Below are 19,727 nucleotides of genomic sequence, written 5' to 3' on the forward strand. Positions count from 1 at the left end.
CGGGTGATACCAATTTTCAAATGTGGCAACCCTGAGACAATTGAGCAATTGGCAAGACCAATCGCCACAATCTCTATCTTTGGCAAAATTTTTGAAAAATTGTTAGGTTACTCGTCTTGCTTGATACCATTTTTATAACTGAAAAACAAATGTTAAAATCAAATAAAGGCATAATTCTGAATACGCACTTTAAAATGCGGGGCAGGGGAGACCGGGGCTAGTTGGCGGTTTTTTCAGTTTTCATTTTTTATTTATGGTAGATCTTGCAAAATAGAACACGTTGCATGAAAAGGCAGACTGTTGGCAACATCTCTGAATTTTATGAAAATGTTTGATACGTTGTCTTCATTTCTAAAGACGAAAATATGTGACGCGGAAAACCCGCCAACTTGCCCCTGCGCCGGGGTAAGTTGGCATACCGTATGGAGTCAGTTGGCGGAATGCCAGAAAATAAGCAATCAAATGGAAAATCGATTACATCAGTGGTCCTTATGAAATGTACCGATTGTCTTTTCACTAAAACTGTATATTATTCGACACTTTTCATTATATTTCTGTTTCAATACCCCGTCATTTTGACTTCGACGCATACTCCATATTCAAAAGCAAATTTTCGAAATTCTTCAGGCGATTGGCCGAAATCATTGTCCCCAGTAATGACGAGAAACACAAGAAACAGTTTCTCTTACTTTGAAGTGAATTCCAGAAATGAAAATATTTGATGACTATTTTTGCACTGTAAATAGTACCGCCAACTTATTTAGAAGTATTTAAAAAAATGCTTTGTGTATGGATAGGTGTAATATCTATACGGATACAGATTACAGAAAGCTCTTTTTACGCGCTTTTTAAAAATATAATCATTCGGGTAATAGATTGAAAACCACCTTAAATAACACAAAGTGTTTAAAATTAAGAAAATTTACAAAGTACGCTCAAAAACACAATATCGCCCACAGATTTTACAAAACAAAATGTTTTGCAACAAAAACACATTGGATAATGCATTTCACATTACTTGAGGTTCACTACGAGAGACAGCGCTTTATGTCTAATAGGAATGGAGAAAAGGGGATTCCGCCAACTTACCCCAACCGCCAACTAGCCCCGGACTCCCCTACTCAGCTTTTCTAAATTCACACTCAGAAGAAATGCATCAAGCTTAATTCGAGCAAATTATGATGTACTCAAAACTCTCTATGGTAAACAAATACTTCATGTAACTGTTTCAGCGTTAATTTATTTCATTACTTCACGCGTCCCGCAACTCAAAAGAACTCAGTGAAAACAATAACCGTATTTATATTATTCACATTACAATGCGCATGATGATATCAATTTTTATAGACAAGAGAACAATTCTTCAAACAACTCGTTCAAAAGAATAACAATTCAATTACATATTTATCCGGTGCTCAATTCTCTCAATTGTGATCATAACAAGCATTTTTTTCGAGAGTTGTCCTACTGGAGCTGTAGAGCTAGGTTCTCGGAAGGGCTCCCCGTCAGAATCACATACTACAATTTGCAGACGAGACAGGCAATGTCGCCCAATAAAACACTGCATTAGGCCAATTGTAGCGGGCCGTGATTCTGAATGTGATATTCATTGTATCATTCGGTTCAGGTATGTGCGGGCGCAGGGACTCGCGATCGCGTGTATCATCGCGAAGGGCTCGAACGTTTGTACGTTAACGTGCTCGATCGCGTGTGCGTTTGTATGTCGCGTGTGCTAACGTGTATGTAACTTCGCGTGTATAAATTCTATTTCATAACCGTGTGCCTTTCGCACATTCGCGTGTGTTCTAGAATGATCGCGCGCGGGCCGTGAATCTGATACTTAATTTTTTTGTGTGCGGTTCAGATTCCAGAAGAAAGTGGGTTCTTCCATATCATTAGAGTTCCCAATCATCTCGCCGTAGAACGCATGGTCTAGTGGATATGAGCTTTATTTTTTTTATTGGTCCAACTGACTGTATGGACCTAAATTGCTAGAATGAAGGCTAAAGATTTCCAAACGTGACCGATTCATGATCGCGCGCGTTTGCGGGTTCGCGTTTGAGACCGCGTTTTTAACTTCGTAAGTACTAAAACGTTTACACAATTGCCGGAGTGTTATCAAGTTTACGCGATCGCGGGAATAGGTGTACGTAGATGATCGCGAAGGGCTTAAGCGTTCGTATGTTGACGTGTTTGTCGCGTGTATAAATTGGATTTTGAAACCCTGCGGCCATTCATATATTCGCGGACCGTCATTCTGATCTTTAGTTTTCGGTGTACGGATCACATTCTGACAGGGAGATAGTTACCCCATATCATTAGAGTTTCCGGTCATGTCGCCATGGAACGTTTTGTCTAGTGGATATGAGAGTTATTTTTAAATTTTATTATTTTTTTAATAATTAACAAGGACCTATATTGTTGGTACCGAGGATAGAGACTTCCGGACGATCCCGATTCATGATGGCGCGAGCGCGGGAGTTTGTAGGTTGACACTTGAGATCGCATTGGTAAGTTTATGAGTGCTGAGATTTTCACGGTGTAATCATGTTTGCGAGTTCGTGGGCGTAGGTTGCTTGGAAAATCGCGAGGGGCTCTAACGTTTGTGCGCTAACGTGATTTTATAACGTGTGTTCTTGAATGGTCGCGCGAACCGTGAGTCTGATATTAAATTTTCGGTGCGCGGTTAGAATTCTGGCAGAGAGTGGGATCGTTTATATCGATAGGGTTCCCGGTCATGTCGCCATGAGACGTGTTGTCTAATAGGTATGAGCGTATTTTCTTAATTGGTCCAGCTGAAGGCGTGAACCTAGGCTTCTAGGATCAAGGATAGACTTCCGGACGCGATCGATTCGCAATCGCGTGCGCGAGAGCATTTTTGTAGGTTCCCGCTTGAGACCGCGTTTGAGAATGTGTGAGTGTTAAGACGTTCATTATCACCATCTTTGCTGACCTAGCTGAAGGCGGGTGTAGAATGGCAGTATAGGACTCGAAAAGAAGAAATAAAGGACAACATATGAGAGACGTAATAGATTAGATAGGTACAGGATATAGCTGAATTCATGATCATCACATGGAAGACATACATTAGTACTTCAAACTCTACCAATACGTGAATAGCCCACCACCACACATAGCACATCCTTTCTCAATTATCTATTTGTTACTGGTTGTTTGTCGGCTATGAGAGGGTAAATAGAGGAAAGGTATAGAACAGAAAAAAGGCTCATATCAGCCCTCCCGGCCTCCTCGATACACCACTATCGAGGCGTATTGTAATCAACATCTTGAAGCGGATTTCTTATATTTTTTTTGAGGTCGCTAGCCGTGCATTGAAAAATGCCTAAAACTCTGTAAATAATATGTTAATACAAATATGCATGATGTTAAAATAAGACATGTGTAATATTCTACTTGCAGTTTGTTGTTCGTTCCTACTTATCTGATTCAATTGAGTATGAAAGTACATCTCAATTTTTCTAAAACCTGGCGACGTCTGATGGCAGCGAAATGCCATTGTTGACAGCAATGTTGCCATTTTATGTTAAATTAACTCGGGGAAGTCATCAGAGGAACATTACGCATGAGACCGAAAATAAATAAAATAAAATGAAATAAAGCGTAGAGTTAGTACTGTTATTGAATATTAATTGAACCACACACATGTACCATGCAATTAAACTACTTGGAATCGTCCAAATGCCAGAAAATGTTATATATTTACCATTAACGACAATTGCATTCCGTTAGAAGTTTCTCATGCTATGCTGGACGGGAATGGATGATTGACGTGCGTCGGTAAATTAATCGTACCTTCATTTATCCAATCCGAATGAATCGAATCAAATGCACGAATTGAACACCAGTAAAAAGTGACCAACGAATCCCAAGAAGGATCACCCACTATTCCATCATATAAGCCAGTTCTGCATCCATTCCCTGGTCCATATGTCACAAATACTCAGACGCCCACATACACAGATAGACACACGACTAGCACACAATTGTACACTAGTACCAAAAACTACAATTATTACAACACAACACAACTAATAGGGTACTACTGTTATTTTTTTAATGCGCCTGTGCACGTTGACGAGGTCGACCGATAAATCGACACACAATGACTTCCACTGCGAGCCGTGCACACAAAGACTGCCGTTAAGCTGTTGAACAACATCTGCAAACACAGCCCACAGAAAAAGTCAATCCACTCGCCAATCGGCCACGCCAGTGTGCACAGGCTCTTAGTTGACATTTTGGGCTGGTGCAGAGTATGAAAAAACACAAAACATGAAAAAGGCCCATAAGCCCTCTCGGTCTCATCGATGCACCACTATCGAGGCGTAATGCAATGACCATCTTAAAGCAGGTGTCTGCTCAAATAGGCTTGAAGATGTTTGCGATACCGTCAAACCCGTCAACCTAGGAGAGGGAATTGTGATCATAACAAGCATTGTGAATATAATCTAAATAAATTGATTGTTACGAATTTGATTGACACAATTGAACTTTTGGTCAAATAATTTCCTGGTTTTTGGTACTTTCTGGCCATCTGGTTTCTGGGCTTTTAGTATTTTCTGGAAATTAGTTTTGGGGATTTGGTACTTTCTGGAAAATATATTTCTGGCTGCGACTAGCTATTTTCTCCGCGTCCCTTATCAACTATTTTTTTCCTATCTTAATTTAATGCAAAAAATGAAGCACCCTTCATTTCGTTATATTCTGAATTGAACGTATATTGTCGAAGTGTTACTGCGCTCTAATTCATCTTAGTTCCACTATTCATCCCACCCACTTGAGCACAATAGTTAAGCAGTGTCTGCTATCTATTCAACGCATTAGCTCAAATGGTAGGATGAATACAGGTACGTTGTACTTCGACTTCGCTCAAATGCGAGCATTTTTCATTTTTCAGGCTAAATTATTAATTGTATGTACTGATTCTTACGAACGAAGCAAAGATGATGGTACCTATTTATGCGCAATCCCGTCACTCTAAAACGAGTTATCAACGAAATAGTCTGATATCCTGACTAATGAGATGAATAAGGGCTCGTCCACCCTATGCAATTTTAAATGTTTTTTTTTTGATTTGATGGCATTGTAAGGGAACACGTATCAGCCGGTTGAAGCCAATCGTGCTGACATTTATTTGTTTCGTTTTAATGTGACCAACTAGAAAACTAATCCACTGGGTATTACGCATGGTATTGTCTGAGTGACTGATGACTTTCGAATTATGTATGAGGGTTGAAAATTGACAATTCGCAAGAAGAATTCAAAATCAGTTACCAATTTTTGGCAGTCATGTCAGCACGAAGACAAATGTTTTATTGTCATACACATTGGTTTATTTTTAGTTCCGTGGGCTTGGTGGCGGTCTCCAGACTGCAAATTTTTATGCTTAGGGATTTGTAGCTTGGAGACCTTGGATTCTGTTGGTCCCTAGAATCTAATAGCAACACGCCGCTAGCCTTCGCTATAACACAAACGCGAACATGCAATTGTGAACATCCACACATACTCGCGATCTCGCCAACAACCCACCGCTCGCGCGATCATGAGTCGGTCACGTAATGATGTTCATGCCCTTGTGCTTAACAGCCTAGAATCATGTCTTCAGTTGGACTAATAAAAAAATTAGGCTCATATTCATTAGACAGCACATTCCATGGAAACGTGACCGGGAACACTAGTGTTATGGTGGAATCATCTTCTAGTACCTGAACTGTACAAATAAAAATTAAGCAACAAACTCATGGCCACACAGTTACAAAATCGAAATCACATACTTTCTGGCATACGCGACAAACACGTGAACATACAAGAGCTTGAGCTTTTTGCGATCTTCCACGCACATCTACGGTTGCGGTCTCACAAACTTGATAAAACCACGGGATAAAATGAGCTTTTTAACACTTATAAAGTGGCATCACATTATCACAAAATACATACGTTAGCTATCAAACCTTATGGAGAAACATATTGTATTTATTTCTGAACAACCAACAGTAGTACTGTTCAATGCACCTTGTCATCACATTCTGCAGCGCAATTATTCGTCAAATATACATCAATCCATTAACCCTATCCCAACCCACACCCTGTTCCTCTCCCATGGCGTTTTGGTGGTCCGCACAGACTATTCTGCCATTACCCCTCCTATCATCGGCCTTGGACTGACTTGCGCTCTCATTGCCCCACCAAACGCTGCAAAATGAAAATGAAATACTCATTGGTTTACTTTTAGTTCCTTAAATCTTCAACAAATTATATTAATTGTTCTTATTGTATTAAGTACTTGCATATACTTTGGAGTAGGCACATGCACTAAATTACTGTAATGGTTAGCTATATATTTTCTTTGTGAGTATAAAAATATTGTAGCTTGTTATTGACGCAAAAGGTGACAAGTTAATTTCCTTTCGCTCTTATTGTTCTCAATCTTGTTCTAGTATTTAACGTAAAAAACCGTATATCCGACATACACAGTTCATTAGTTTTTATGCCGTTTAAAATATGCCTTAGATAGCAAAACAGCGCGCGAATAATTACAACATAAGAATCAATCGTCCGTGGAAAAGACAGCCAATACATAATTGTCCTTAATAATAATACCAAAATTTATACACGATAAATAACACGTGTATAATAAAATATTTAATTACATAGGTATATCGACAAATGCCTCGAGACACTAAAAGTAATCGATTTTCATTGAATTGTACTGATTTTGGAATGCCGCGTTTCAAAATTAATTCAAGAAGCGACAAATCTATCATAAATTCTCGGCAGGCGGCTGCCCAGAGCAATAAACACATGATAACACTACTGAGAGTCGCATAGATCGTATCACTCATCAAGGTGAATCCAAGTTTTTGTAACTCTACCCCATCCTACTAACAAAAACTTCCTTGGCAAACGTGTAGATGCAGAGGTACACACGGTCTCCTTATTACGCTAACATTCCTTCCCTTCCCCGATGACTGTAGAACGTTGCTGGAGCCGTTATTGACATTTCAAAGCATAGAATTCTCGAAACGTGCATATTGAGGATGGATAACTACTCCAAGGCCTCATTCGTTGATTCTCTGTGCAATTACGCTTGTTCTGGTCAATCACGGAGTAGCAACTACAATGGTTTTCGGTGAAATGTTGTAGAATCCATTTATAATAAGTAGAGCGAGAAAGACAAAAATTCTACGTAAACTTTTACCCCTACGACTGGTGCAACATACAACGTATCTAGTCTCCCACACCGATACTTCATTTATATTTCAGTTTTGTCGGAAGACATTCACAACTAAATATTTTGTTCACTAGTGGCAGTTCCATATTTATTACAACTTTCGATCGGTGATTTTTATTTTCACTACTTTTTTGGGCAAACTTCCTGTTATATGCAAACTGAACACTTCAACTACGAGTGGCTCAGTTCGAAGCATTACTTTTCGGGCAGGTGCCTATTTCCAAAAGCAAACGACAAATTATGATGATGAGTCAATATGTGCACAAGCATTTGCTGGAAATCGCTACCCGCCCTTATTCCTCGGGTTGGTGTTTTACCGACGTCGAGCAGCACCATCAGCTGTGTTGTCTGTTGGAATGTATGACGCTTGTAGCGGTGAAATTAAGTTCGGTTGATTGTTTTGCAGCTTGACCTTGATTGGACTCGAGCTTACCTATTTGGTTGCTGCTATAACGGTCATGTGGTTCCGGTTTATTGTATCGATTAGGATTAGATTTGGCATAGCAGCAGAAAATGATTACAATAATACATTTTTTCTCTATTACAGAAATGGCTGTAAACGTGTATTCGACCAACGTAACCACAGACAACCTGTCAAGGCATGATATGCTGTCATGGGTTAACGATTGCCTCCGGTCCCAGTTTACCAAGATCGAGGAATTATGCACGGGTGCTGCCTATTGTCAGTATATGGACATGCTGTTTCCAGGTTCAGTGCCCATGAAACGTGTTAAATTTCGTACCAATTTAGAACACGAATATATTCAGAACTTCAAAATCCTGCAGGCGGCATTCAAAAAGATGAATGTGGACAAGGTAAGTGGCTGCATCGTGTTGGCATGGAATTATGCCATGTAACACCATACTTCAGGTATGGTTTATCTCTAACATATGCCCTTAGACCAATATGCCAGATGGACCTTAGCATAATTTCGTCCTTGTTTAGGTCATTCCTGTGGATAAGCTGATCAAGGGTCGCTTTCAGGATAACTTTGAATTTTTGCAATGGTTCAAGAAGTTCTTCGACGCTAATTATGATGGCCGAGAATATGATTCAATGGAGGCTCGTTTTGGAATTCCGCTTGGATCTGGTGCAATACAAAATGAACTTGGTGTCGGAGAACTTCCGAAACGACATATTCAAGCTCCAAAATCGCAGAAACTACCAACTCACCACGTCACTTCCACTGGTAGTGTAGAACTTTAACCTTTTCTCTCTTTCACTCTGTTCGTTGAAGTAAATTTTGTTTTTTTTTTGTGTTCTTAGCAAAGCGAATGAGGAGGGAGAAATGAATTGGCTAGTCCCATATGGATTTAAAGAATATTTCATTAGGCATTACATCTCATATTAGTCCTAATTTATCGGGTCAAGGGCATATTAAACATTCAATAATAAATTTATTTTTCGCCCCGCACATTATGACCACATGAAACCGCATCACTAAATATAGCTACAAAAATCGATCTCTACGTAGAGATAGTTGTAACAGGTTTTTGAATATCAGCGAAAATATTTATCATAACTAACATGAACGTTTGCAAAAATTCTAGTTTAGTTTAACCAACGGTGATCATCCTTCCATTAATTTACATTAGACGCAGTTTACGATCCTTTCACTATGAATTAAAGTTTATCAATTTTAATAGACGAATTGGTATTCTAAGAAAAATGGGTTATTAATCTATTGGAGAAAACTCTACTAAGCTAGGCATTCATTTAATTAGAGCAAAAATAAATTTTAGAATAAATAACAATAGTATAGCCTAGTCAGTATATAACTGATTCATGGTTGAATATTGATTCTTTCTCTCTGAACACTGCTTACGATTTTTTCACAAAAAATAACAATTGAAATCTATAGAAAAGAGATGGCTACATCTATAACTGGCATTATGTAAAACAAAGCTAGTTGTTAATTAAAATACATCCCATAATGCGGTTTCACGTAGGAAGAAAAGAACATTTTACAACATACTTTTCGTTTTTTAACATTTTAATTTCTTTTATTTTCTTTTATAGATTATCCCAATCGATAGACTAATCAAAGGGCGTTTTCAAGATAATTTTGAATTCTTGCAATGGTTTAAGAAATTTTTCGACGCCAATTATGACGGTAGAGAGTACGATGCCTCACTAGCGCGGGATAATTTACCGATGGGAATGGGTACTGCTGGTGCTCCAAAAGGAAACGGCATTGCAGCTGCCGCTGGCGTACCGCGCAAGGCACCAATTGTCTCATCCACATCACGAGATAAAATTAAACCGAGTATGTGTGTTTTTCTTTAACATTTTGTTATCATCCTAACCTAGCTTTTTGCTTTGATTTTCTTCTGTTAGTACATGTAGTGTGTTTTTGTGTTCAACATTTCCATAGCAATGTGGATTCCTACTTCTCGATGCGTACCTATTTTCTTCTGTGCCATTTTCTTCTTTAGTGCCATAGTCGGGCACTGAGGTTTTCCTACTGTTCTGTTTTTATAATTGACCCTTCATATAAGTGAATGTGGATGGTGACGGTTTTTTTTTATCAATTATTAACATATTTCTAGCGTTCTACACTGATCATCCCTCGTTAAAAGAACTTATTTGTCTCGCGTTCGTTGCCGTTATACACATATTTGCTCCTCGTTCTACGGGATTTTCTATATACATGGGACAGTTATGCATATAACAGCATATTAGTGATTTTTAGTATTGAAATCCACATGAACTAAATTAAATACCAGAACAAACCTGGTTAAAAAGTTTCAGTTCCAATTTTAGCTTAGACTATTTTTGGCATAACGTTGTCGCACTGAAAACAGCAACGGCTATTCGAACATTTATTTATCCAAGCTAATCTGCAGCAACCGGAGGCTGTAAGCTATCATCAATATTGATTACCGAATCTTGTCATTTGAGAAATTATGTTGTTTCAGGGTGTCGGATCAAAAACCACCAAACTTTATAGTGAGAAATTAGTCGATAATTATCATATACAACCCAAAAGTGTCAAGCATAGTGTGTGTGTGTGTGTGCGTGTGCGCGCGTGTGTGTGTGTGCGTGTGTGTGAGTGTGTGTGTGTGTGTGTGTGTGTGTGTGTTTGTGTTTGTTTGCCAGGGAACGCGAACAACTATGTTACGAAAAAACTGCAGCTATTAAGCAAATATTTTCTTCTTGTTTTGGCTTATAACCAATTTAAATAGTACTTGTGCAGTTCACTGAAAATATTTCTGGAAAATTATAAATTCAAATGGAATTGAAAAATGAATGAAATTATACCTTTACATACATGTCTAGTGGTTGTACGTCATTTCGCGGAATACCATTTCCCGGTATACCATATTCCGGAAAACCATATCCCAGAATGTACTATTTCCCGGAAAACCATTTCCCGGAATGTACCATTTCCCAGAAAACCATTTCTTGGAATGTACCATTTCCCGGAAAAACCATTTCCCAGAATGTTCCATTTCCCGGAAAACCATTTCGCGGAATACCATTTCCCGGAAAATAAATTAAACCTTGCGTACCTTGCCACCACTCATTTTGAAATTCTCTCTAGAGCATAAAAAAGTAGTTTGTAAATATGTTTATAATTTTATTGATTTTAATGGTAAGTTAGAATAACATATAAAACAATGCTTCAGATATATCTATTTTGGGATTTTTATGGATTATGCATCTAAAAAATCTGCGGTTGTTCTTTCTCATACATGCATGCTTCCTTGTCGTTCGTTATTTTTGGCATGTTTTTGATTTATATGTACTTTCTATTTCTATGTAGCTTCACATTATTTTAAGTACTCTTACAAAATATTCTTGGTGTTTTATTGGATTTAAGTACTAGTGGTCCTAACATACCTTCCCCATCAGAATCCCCATAGAAAATTTGACAGTTAATAAATTTCACAGTCGACCGACAAAAACGGGTGCATCGAGGTCGACAGATTAATTAAACGAGCAAGTTGGGTTTCGTCGGTGGACAATTTTCGTCACCATATTAATCGCCAGATTTAATCTGTGTGAATCTGGTTCCAGTTTTAAACCAAATACAAATTTGTATTTGTTTCAACTATCAACTAATCGATCGATTTAATTGGTTGAAATAGACCGATTTCAACAGATTTCGTCTGTCATATTTAATCGGTTGTTGAGTCGGCTGACGTCCATGTTAAACCCCCATAAGAGTCGGTGCAACAATCGACCGATTAATTGGCGGCATAGTCGGCCGATTGTGCCGACGCAAGCCGATTTAGTCGGTGGGAAAATCGGGAGGATTTTCTATGGGGTTATAACTTTTTGAATTATAATTGTTATTCTATGAGCTTATTCGCCTTCTTTTGGAGATGAGAAAATCATGAAAAATATTTTTGAATTTGTCTTCTTTAAAATTTGAGTACTTTTTTTGGAAATTATTAATTCATAACAATCTTCTTTGAGACTTTGCCTTTTTTAAGCATAATCTGTTTTCTGGTACTTTATTGGTTTATGAGAGCTTGTTTTTTTTATTAATATGATTAGAGAGCAAAGATAAGGTGTCAAGCGAATCAAACAAAAACTTGGAATGCAGAAGAATGTCATCATGTTTTATTCCAGCACAGTAAATCAATATCTATAAAGCTTATCATATCTTGATTGCAAATTTTATTTGTCGCGGAATAATGTGAAATAAAGAATAGAGGAGAATAGGTTAGTTTAGTTTAAAAGTTGGTAGCTCTCTCGGTGTTCCATCTAAATATACGTAAATGGAATGATTCCTACAAAAGGAAAAATATTTCTTTTTCACGGATTCCTTGTTAAAATAATTGAACAAATCCAAGATTACTCTTCTGTAACGGCGAAAATGAAATCCTTTGATTTCGACGATAAATTTAACCCATTCCTCTGGATCTCGAAGACCATTCACGAAAAAATGGTTAATTGTAAACGCTCGTGATAATTAAAGTTTTTAGAAACCAGAATTCTCTCTATGTAACCAGCCCACGTGTATGCAGGTCCACAAACATCTTGGAAGGTAAAAAACACATGATTCGTTGGGCTGTTTCTGTAAACTCGGCTCAAAATCTCTAGTGGATTGTTCATGATATTGCTTCTATAAAATGATAAGATTTTGAATGCTATAGAATACCATATATGTAAGTCAACATAGCTCTGGATTTGTTCTTAAAGTTCAAATTACATGTTAACTTTAGATTTCAATAGTATAAATAATTACCGAGAAAAAGTACATTCCGGGTAATGGTATTCCGGGAAATAGTACATTCCGGGAAATAGTATTCCGGAAAATGGTACATTCCGGGAAATGATATTCTGGGAGATGGTACATTCCGGGAAATGGTTTTCTGGGAAATGGTACATTCCGGGAAATGGTTTTCTGGGAAATGACATTCCGGAAAATGGTTTTCCGGGAAATGGTAAACCGGGAATCGACGTACAATCATGTCTAGTATATTTAAAAAAATAATTTTGAACAAAATTGCGAATTTCTATTAGCTTTTTCCTTTTTAGCATGATTTCTCGATAAACATATGATTAGGGCGTAAAATTGTAATTGTTTATTTGTGTTTTAACCTGACGGTCATTCACCCGATTAGGGCGTAAAAGCGTACTGTCAAAGTTTTCGTTTTTGGCTGAACACACTTCACAGCAGTAAATGAAGAAGAAAACTTTTTTTTCTTTGCAATCAACATCTGTGATTGGAGAGTAACGGTTTGCTTGAAATTTTCACATAAAGTGAATTTTGATAGTTGGCTGATATGCCCTAATCATATGTTTGTCGAGATTTGTTTTTTAGTAATCAGTTTAAAATCTTGATAATTTTAGCTAAAATTACAGTAAGTAGTTATAAAAATAATGGAAACAAACATATGAAAAGGTAAAGAAATTTGGATAATTTGCGTCCCGAAAGCATGTGAATATAGATCAAGCCTATTTTAAATACATAATTGTACTAAAAACTGGCTATTCACTTTGGGGGAAGGGGGTGGGTTGCTTCTCTAATCTTCCTGGGTGTCTGTTCTCAGTAATTTAGCTGTAACATATTAATCTTCCTAATTGAATCGAATAAGCAGATAGGAGGAGGACGAGAGGACGTCTGATGAGGAGGTTCACGCCTAACAATATCCACTATATTAAACAAGCATAGTGGTGTTACAACAGGTTAATTCAATCTGATGCAACAATCATTTAAGCAATCAATAATATACACTAAAACAGAAAGAATAACTGGTAGAATAACTGGAGGAGCTCTGATCTACTTAATAGTCGATTGCTCCGCTTCAGACTTAGGGGACCCAAGAGGAGAGCAGGAAGAAGACAGAAGCGGAATCAATGCGATGTTTTAATTGCAACTTGCTCTAGAGAAATTGATAGATTTCGAATACATCAAGAACATCAATATGTTACACAATGGTTGCACAAATAAGTCTGAAAAATGTGCAGCAATTTTGAATGAAATTTCGAAGTATCTGTGACAATAATTCCATATACGTCCTGGAAGAAAACTTATTCATTATTGTTGCTTATAACATGCTAAATATGATTAATGATTTTCCAATAACTTTATATAAATACTCGATATAAGATTCTGAACGAAATACGATGTTTAATGAGGTGAAGTATAAAAAACAGTTGCGGATTATTAAACCGGAACTAGCAGAAATCACAATCTATTGCATGAAAAATAACGGAACGTATTTCAATTGTTTGACATTCACCGGATGTTTGTACGGACCTTTTTTGGACGTTTTTTTCACGGTTTTCAAAGAGACATGATTTTACATAATAAAATGCATCATTTCCAAATAAATTTTTGAAAAGGGGTAATAGGATTTGTAAACAAACTTTTGTTTTGATTTTTTCTCTTAATTAGTTTTAATTACAGCAGAGAAAACATTTGCAATTGCTACTATAAAGGGCAAAGATGCTGATTAAAATCTATTTTTCACGAAATTCAGCGGAATAGTGAGCGAAATAAGTTTGTTTACAAAAATCTCTTTAGCCCTTTTGAAGACTTAATATTGATTTGATATACCGATTTAACCATTAAATGCATACTGTTGCCATTTGGCAATATACCGAATTTGGGATATAAAGCCTCAACGAGAGGTATTCATCGTATCCAACCTGAAAAACGAATACCACGGAAAAATGAAATTCATGCATTTAAGGGTTAAAGATACGGTCATCCGGTGCAAAAAAATCCGTTTTATTTCAAGAAACCCTGTAAAAAATCCGCGTTATTTCGAGTAACCATGTAAAAAATCCCCGTTGTTTTGATGGTATTGGAACCCAAAGTTTTCATAATTTTCCTCCTTTATTCGGGAAAAACAATTAATAAAAATTGGTTTCGTTAAAAATTTAGAGACAATATGTATCAAACAACGTTACTGTTGACAGGCGACTAGACGAAACAATTTTTTTCCCTGTATAATCCATCATTACATTTCGGCATACTTTCCAAAACTAGTGAAAATCACAAAAGGAAATTTGTTCAATAATCTTCAAAACGCAAGCCAACCATACGCTAAAAAAAACTATGGTGAACGATGTGGATGTATCTCGAATAACGTTGAATGTCACTATTAATTTACCGATACAAAATTATTAGCCTATTATGTACACTAAGTACAAAAATGCAACAGAACATGACGGCAGTTTAGTGATACTGCTTCGCTAGTGTTGATTATGAACATTACGTTGTTTCAGAGTCAATTATTTCACCTTGCTATGCACATGGTATGAATCAAGGCTGTAATAAAATCAAATATCGCAACCGTCATGCCATGGCCACTATCTAACAAATTTATATATATGTGTATATACATTTTATTTGCATCATTGATTTTCTCGCATTGACTTATTTTATTTGCTATTCCTATGAACCATACCGTCCTATAGTGTATTGTGTATATGAGTTTCATAAGCATTTTATTAACAGTCTGACATCAATAATTTCGTTGCTAGTGTTTACATCAATAACGCTTGAAACTAAAAAAAACAATTCTAAATGCATATATCACATCAAAGCAAAATTTGTCCTTCCCGCCTTCCTCCTCTTTCGAGACTTTTTGTCGTAGTGTAGGTTTCAACCACTCGAGCAAGGTCGGGTTGTTGGAAATAACCGTAGCATTAATTGCATGAAACTATAGTTTTTTTTTCTTTTGTTTGTAATACATTGTTATTTTGTCTTCCGTTGATCTCACGAATCAACAACATAACCAAAACACCCGTGTCCCGCAAAATCAACTAATCTAATTCAGTATCAAAAGTCACACCCAGTAGACCGACAGTACCGATGGGCAACTTGGAGCGCAGACAGATAGGCGGCATTGGTGGAGGCCCTGCGACCGCCAGCAAGTCCTCGTCGCAGAACAGCGTGACTAATCAGCAGGTCGATGAACTTACCAATCAGGTGCAGGACATGCGGTTACACCTAGAAGGGCTGGAAAAGGAACGCGATTTCTATTTCAGCAAACTTAGAGATATTGAGATACTGTAAGTGTGTGTGATAGAATTTTTGTGGCTGTTGTGTAATTTACCAAAGACTGTTTCTTTTTTAGATGTCAAGAAGACGAACAAAACGATACGCAAAATCAGCTGATCCAAAGAATTCTAAACATTCTGTATGCGACGGAGGTAGGTGTAAGTTAATTTGTTATTTTAACTTTTTTTATGCACCGTTTCGAATTCATTCACCGATCGGGCTCAAAAAAGGAAGTAAACATTTTTGCTTAGTTAACCGGTGTACGAATATGATGAATCGTTACTAACAAACATTAGGTCGATTGGTTTATAGAACTTCTGCTCGGTGCATGAGTTTGACATGGTACGGTGATGGAATGTGTGTACTGTAGTTGCACGGATGTTCGGGAGCTGCCAGTAATATTGGATCAAGAAATGAACACTACCAAGCTTTTTGATATCCTAGGTATATTTTATACCGTGTACGCACCATACTTGCGCTTTTAAGAAATTTGAATTGTTTTCGTGTCAGGATTTTGAACTCTATTTTTTAATGAAAATGTTAGCACGAAAAATATTAGGCTATGAAAATATATGCAATCCTTACACGGGTTGTGCCTAACTTTGCGCATGTTTTAAACAGTGCGACGGTTTCTATAAAATTGATTAATTTTGTTCAGACATGGGAATATGGGTTAATAAAGTAATACGAATGGACAGTAGTTTTCAAATTGTGTAATTGTGTAATGCGCCTTAATTGAGCGACCGAAAATAAAAGTCGCAAGAATAGAACATGCTTCGCAAAACCCGTTTCGAACATATTAGGATATAAAAATCGGAAATAAACTTCAAGCATAAAAATTGGACAGAAATCCTTCAGCATAAGAATCGCTTAAAAAGTTCTCACCCGTAAAACTCGGCAAGGATGAACCTACAGTATAAAAATCGTTTAAAAATCAATACATCCGTATATATTGATGTTCAAGATTAAAAGTTGGCTGGCAAAAACTACTTTGTAAGAATCGGATGTATTTCTTTCCGTTTTTTTTACCCGACTCTTACAAAGGAATGTCCCAGTCCTATTTTTATGCTTGAAGTTTATATCCGGTTTTTATATTCTAATATATTTGAAACGGGTTTTACGAAGCATGTTCTGTCCGGTCGCTCAATTATCATATGTGATTTCAGACAAACACAATTGAATCCGAGAAATACCAGTTTTTTTTCCCAAACTCGAAATTGACCATTCAAAAAGTGCTTCTGGGTTTAATAATTCTCTCGAACCAAGATGGGTATAGTACAGATTCTCGCTTTTTCTTTTTTCAGTAGCATAGCATATTTGTATTTTTTTCTATAGAACTTACAGTAACAAATCCATAACTAATAGCGACACCTCAACTATATTATGTCGCTATTAAACAGAGTAAACTAATGGAAAATGACCTATTGCGACGATGGATTAAGTATTATCATTTTTGTGTTGTGACAACACTTCGGACATTATGTTTCAAATCTTATGTTATTTAACATAATCATTAGATTTGAAATAACATGTTTGAATAAGAAATTTTCAAACTATTCTTTATGATATTTACGGTGGTTCGGAAAAAAAACCCCTTCGATATTTGTGCTGAATTCAAAGATCGTTGGATGCTGCTGATTTCTGTCAGCATAACATGATTGGTATAAGTGTAGCTACCATGTGTTGTGTAATGCAGATTTCAAATTAAACCACTGGATCAATCAAATGAAGTATTGGTCTAGGATATGAAAAGGACGCAATACATCTTCTACTTTATATATTGACGTTTTTCTTTATCAAGCAAAACAATCCTTATCAGCGCTAGAAGTTGTTAAAACGTCCAAAGTGTAGTCACGACTTTCTGGTTATGTCACAGATATTACCAACGCAATTTTTATTGTAAGAACATAATTTTAGCCCGCTCACCGCGGATCTGTTTAGCCAATTTGATATATTTCGGCATGGTTGACCATTCCATTCAGCAAGTGCTAAAACTCCATTCTATTAAATAGGCGAGAAATTTTTTTTTAACGGATTTGAATTAACGCGGATTGTGTATTAAACGCGTTTTTTACACGCACGTATCCACCGCGTAAAAAACTGAGTATATTTACATCTTCTATGATAACGTTGGATCATGTTTTGAGCATTATCTTGTCTAGTTCTTCACACAAGATTTATCGAGTGTACCGGATAGATGTTAAGAGAAATGGGGCAGTGGTTGAAATTTCACCAAATAACTGTTTTGTTTTGGTGAAAACGGATTTTATTTTACTATTTAATCTTACGCATAACCGATGGTTGCCGACATAATCGATTTCTTTCGCTTTGCTCATCAGCAAACCAGAACTTCTGTGCCTGTCTTCCGAAACCAGTTGGTTGTTTATGTTCGTGCAAGAAGTATGACTTTTTGGATTTAGCATCTAACTAGTGCCAATATTGGTGCTGGTTCGAGTTTATCATCTGACACCAAGACGGTGCTAGTTACTGACGAGGAGAATCCAAAGCGCCAAAACACCTAACTTTAACACAATCGAGATGTTTTATGCATTCAAAATGGTTCTAGAAAGCGCACACTAGAGCTAAAATATATTCTATTTTTTTGTACCAATGTGTACCAATGTGATTAAAATATTAAAATGTTACCTTTCATTCTTTATTAGGACGGATTTGCGCCACCGGATGATATGCCACCAGAAGAAGAGGAGTACTAAGATATCTCGTCAAACACACGCTCTCCACTGTTTGTTACAAATGGTGAAAACTCTCGCGCATGAACGAGATACTCTACCCTCGAATGTCGGCGTCAAATCGAAACTTACCCTGGACAAACCGTCGTGCGCAATTAAACAAGACGCAGTACGCAGGAGAAAGCTGTAATTTAAAGATATGAGAGAAAAAAGATTGTGGTAGTGATGAGGTTTTTTTGTATTTAAACATAATTCATTATTATTAATAACTATTATGAACGTGACTAATTAAAGCAGTTGTTTCGCGAACAAGTAGAAAACGAAAATCTAAATCAGGCCAGCTAGTTTTATAGATTGCATCGAAAACCACGTTGAATGGAGTGAACGATTCTGACACCACGTATAGTTTGCTTAACATCGAAACAGATTTCTTCTCAGCATTTTTCGTATATCGTAGCAGAGCAAATATTTGTAATATTGAAAGTATTTGAAGTTGGTGCAAAATTGAAAGTCACACAATGTATTGTTATGCATTTCCTCGTGTATTATATGTAGTGATCTGGCGTGTTTTGAAATGCTCTGTCTATGTTACTCCTCTCAGTCTGAGCCAGTAACGAACCAGCAAAAACAGTGGTCCATTCTTAGCACACTAAAGTGCAGCTATGCCTTGTTATTTGTATTGCAAACCTTTACAACAATATCTAAGCGAGATCCGGAATGAGACTAGCTAAGTTCTACCCTCATACTACAGACCCAACGCAAACAAACCTGAAAGTTAACGAATAATTATCGTGAATACGATTTATATCGATTGGATTATCAGAAAGAGACAGAAGCGTGAAAGTCAGTTGTGCTAAATTTATTTGTAAATCAATTGTATCAGAACAAGGTGTAAAATAAACACAAGCATTAGCTCAAATACTCTGTTATAAGGACAGTATTGTTCTCGCAAATGTATTTATAATACGAAACAAACAACTGTTACATCAAATATTATAACAAGCTAAGTGGAAGAAGAACGATCAAAGTTGCTACTATTTTTTTTATTCTATTACTGTCGTGAAAAAAGCATCAAAATATTCTATTCTGCTATGTTTGTCGCCTGCGCAACTTTTAGATTTGCTACATACAAAACAGTATATGACATTAAAAATTAAGAAAAAGGTAACAAATATAACATTAACCGAATTTGGGTCTGCGACAAATCTTTTCTGTATGATCAATTTACTGCTACAATTTACAACTTATTTCTTATCATTTAATAGAAAATACCATAATTGAAATAACAGCAGTAGTTCCACTTCGGTAAATGATGAC

At 36.8% G+C, this 19,727-nt stretch overlaps 1 protein-coding gene across 8 annotated transcripts in view; it reads left to right on the plus strand.

Annotated features, from left to right (window-relative positions):
- Window positions 1–19,329, plus strand: part of LOC131688425 (microtubule-associated protein RP/EB family member 1) — a 40,193-nt gene extending 20,864 nt beyond the window's left edge. For 3 of the 8 annotated variants that reach the window (XM_058972634.1, XM_058972635.1, XM_058972636.1), the window contains exons 2-6: window positions 7,800–8,068; window positions 9,273–9,519; window positions 15,497–15,731; window positions 15,797–15,878; window positions 18,384–19,329. In XM_058972634.1, the coding sequence (XP_058828617.1) occupies window positions 7,802–8,068; window positions 9,273–9,519; window positions 15,497–15,731; window positions 15,797–15,878; window positions 18,384–18,434 (882 nt within the window). In that variant the 5' untranslated portion in view covers window positions 7,800–7,801 and the 3' untranslated portion in view covers window positions 18,435–19,329. Of the gene's footprint in view, window positions 1–7,799; window positions 8,069–8,198; window positions 8,446–9,272; window positions 9,520–15,496; window positions 15,732–15,796; window positions 15,879–18,383 lie in introns of all 8 variants that reach the window. The other 5 variants (XM_058972637.1, XM_058972642.1, XM_058972641.1 and 2 more) reach the window with 5 other exon arrangements.
- The last annotated feature ends 398 nt before the right edge of the window (window positions 19,330–19,727 follow it).

The sequence above is a fragment of the Topomyia yanbarensis genome, chromosome 3 (genome assembly GCF_030247195.1).
Source record: "Topomyia yanbarensis strain Yona2022 chromosome 3, ASM3024719v1, whole genome shotgun sequence".
NCBI classification, from domain to species: Eukaryota; Metazoa; Arthropoda; class Insecta; order Diptera; family Culicidae; genus Topomyia; species Topomyia yanbarensis.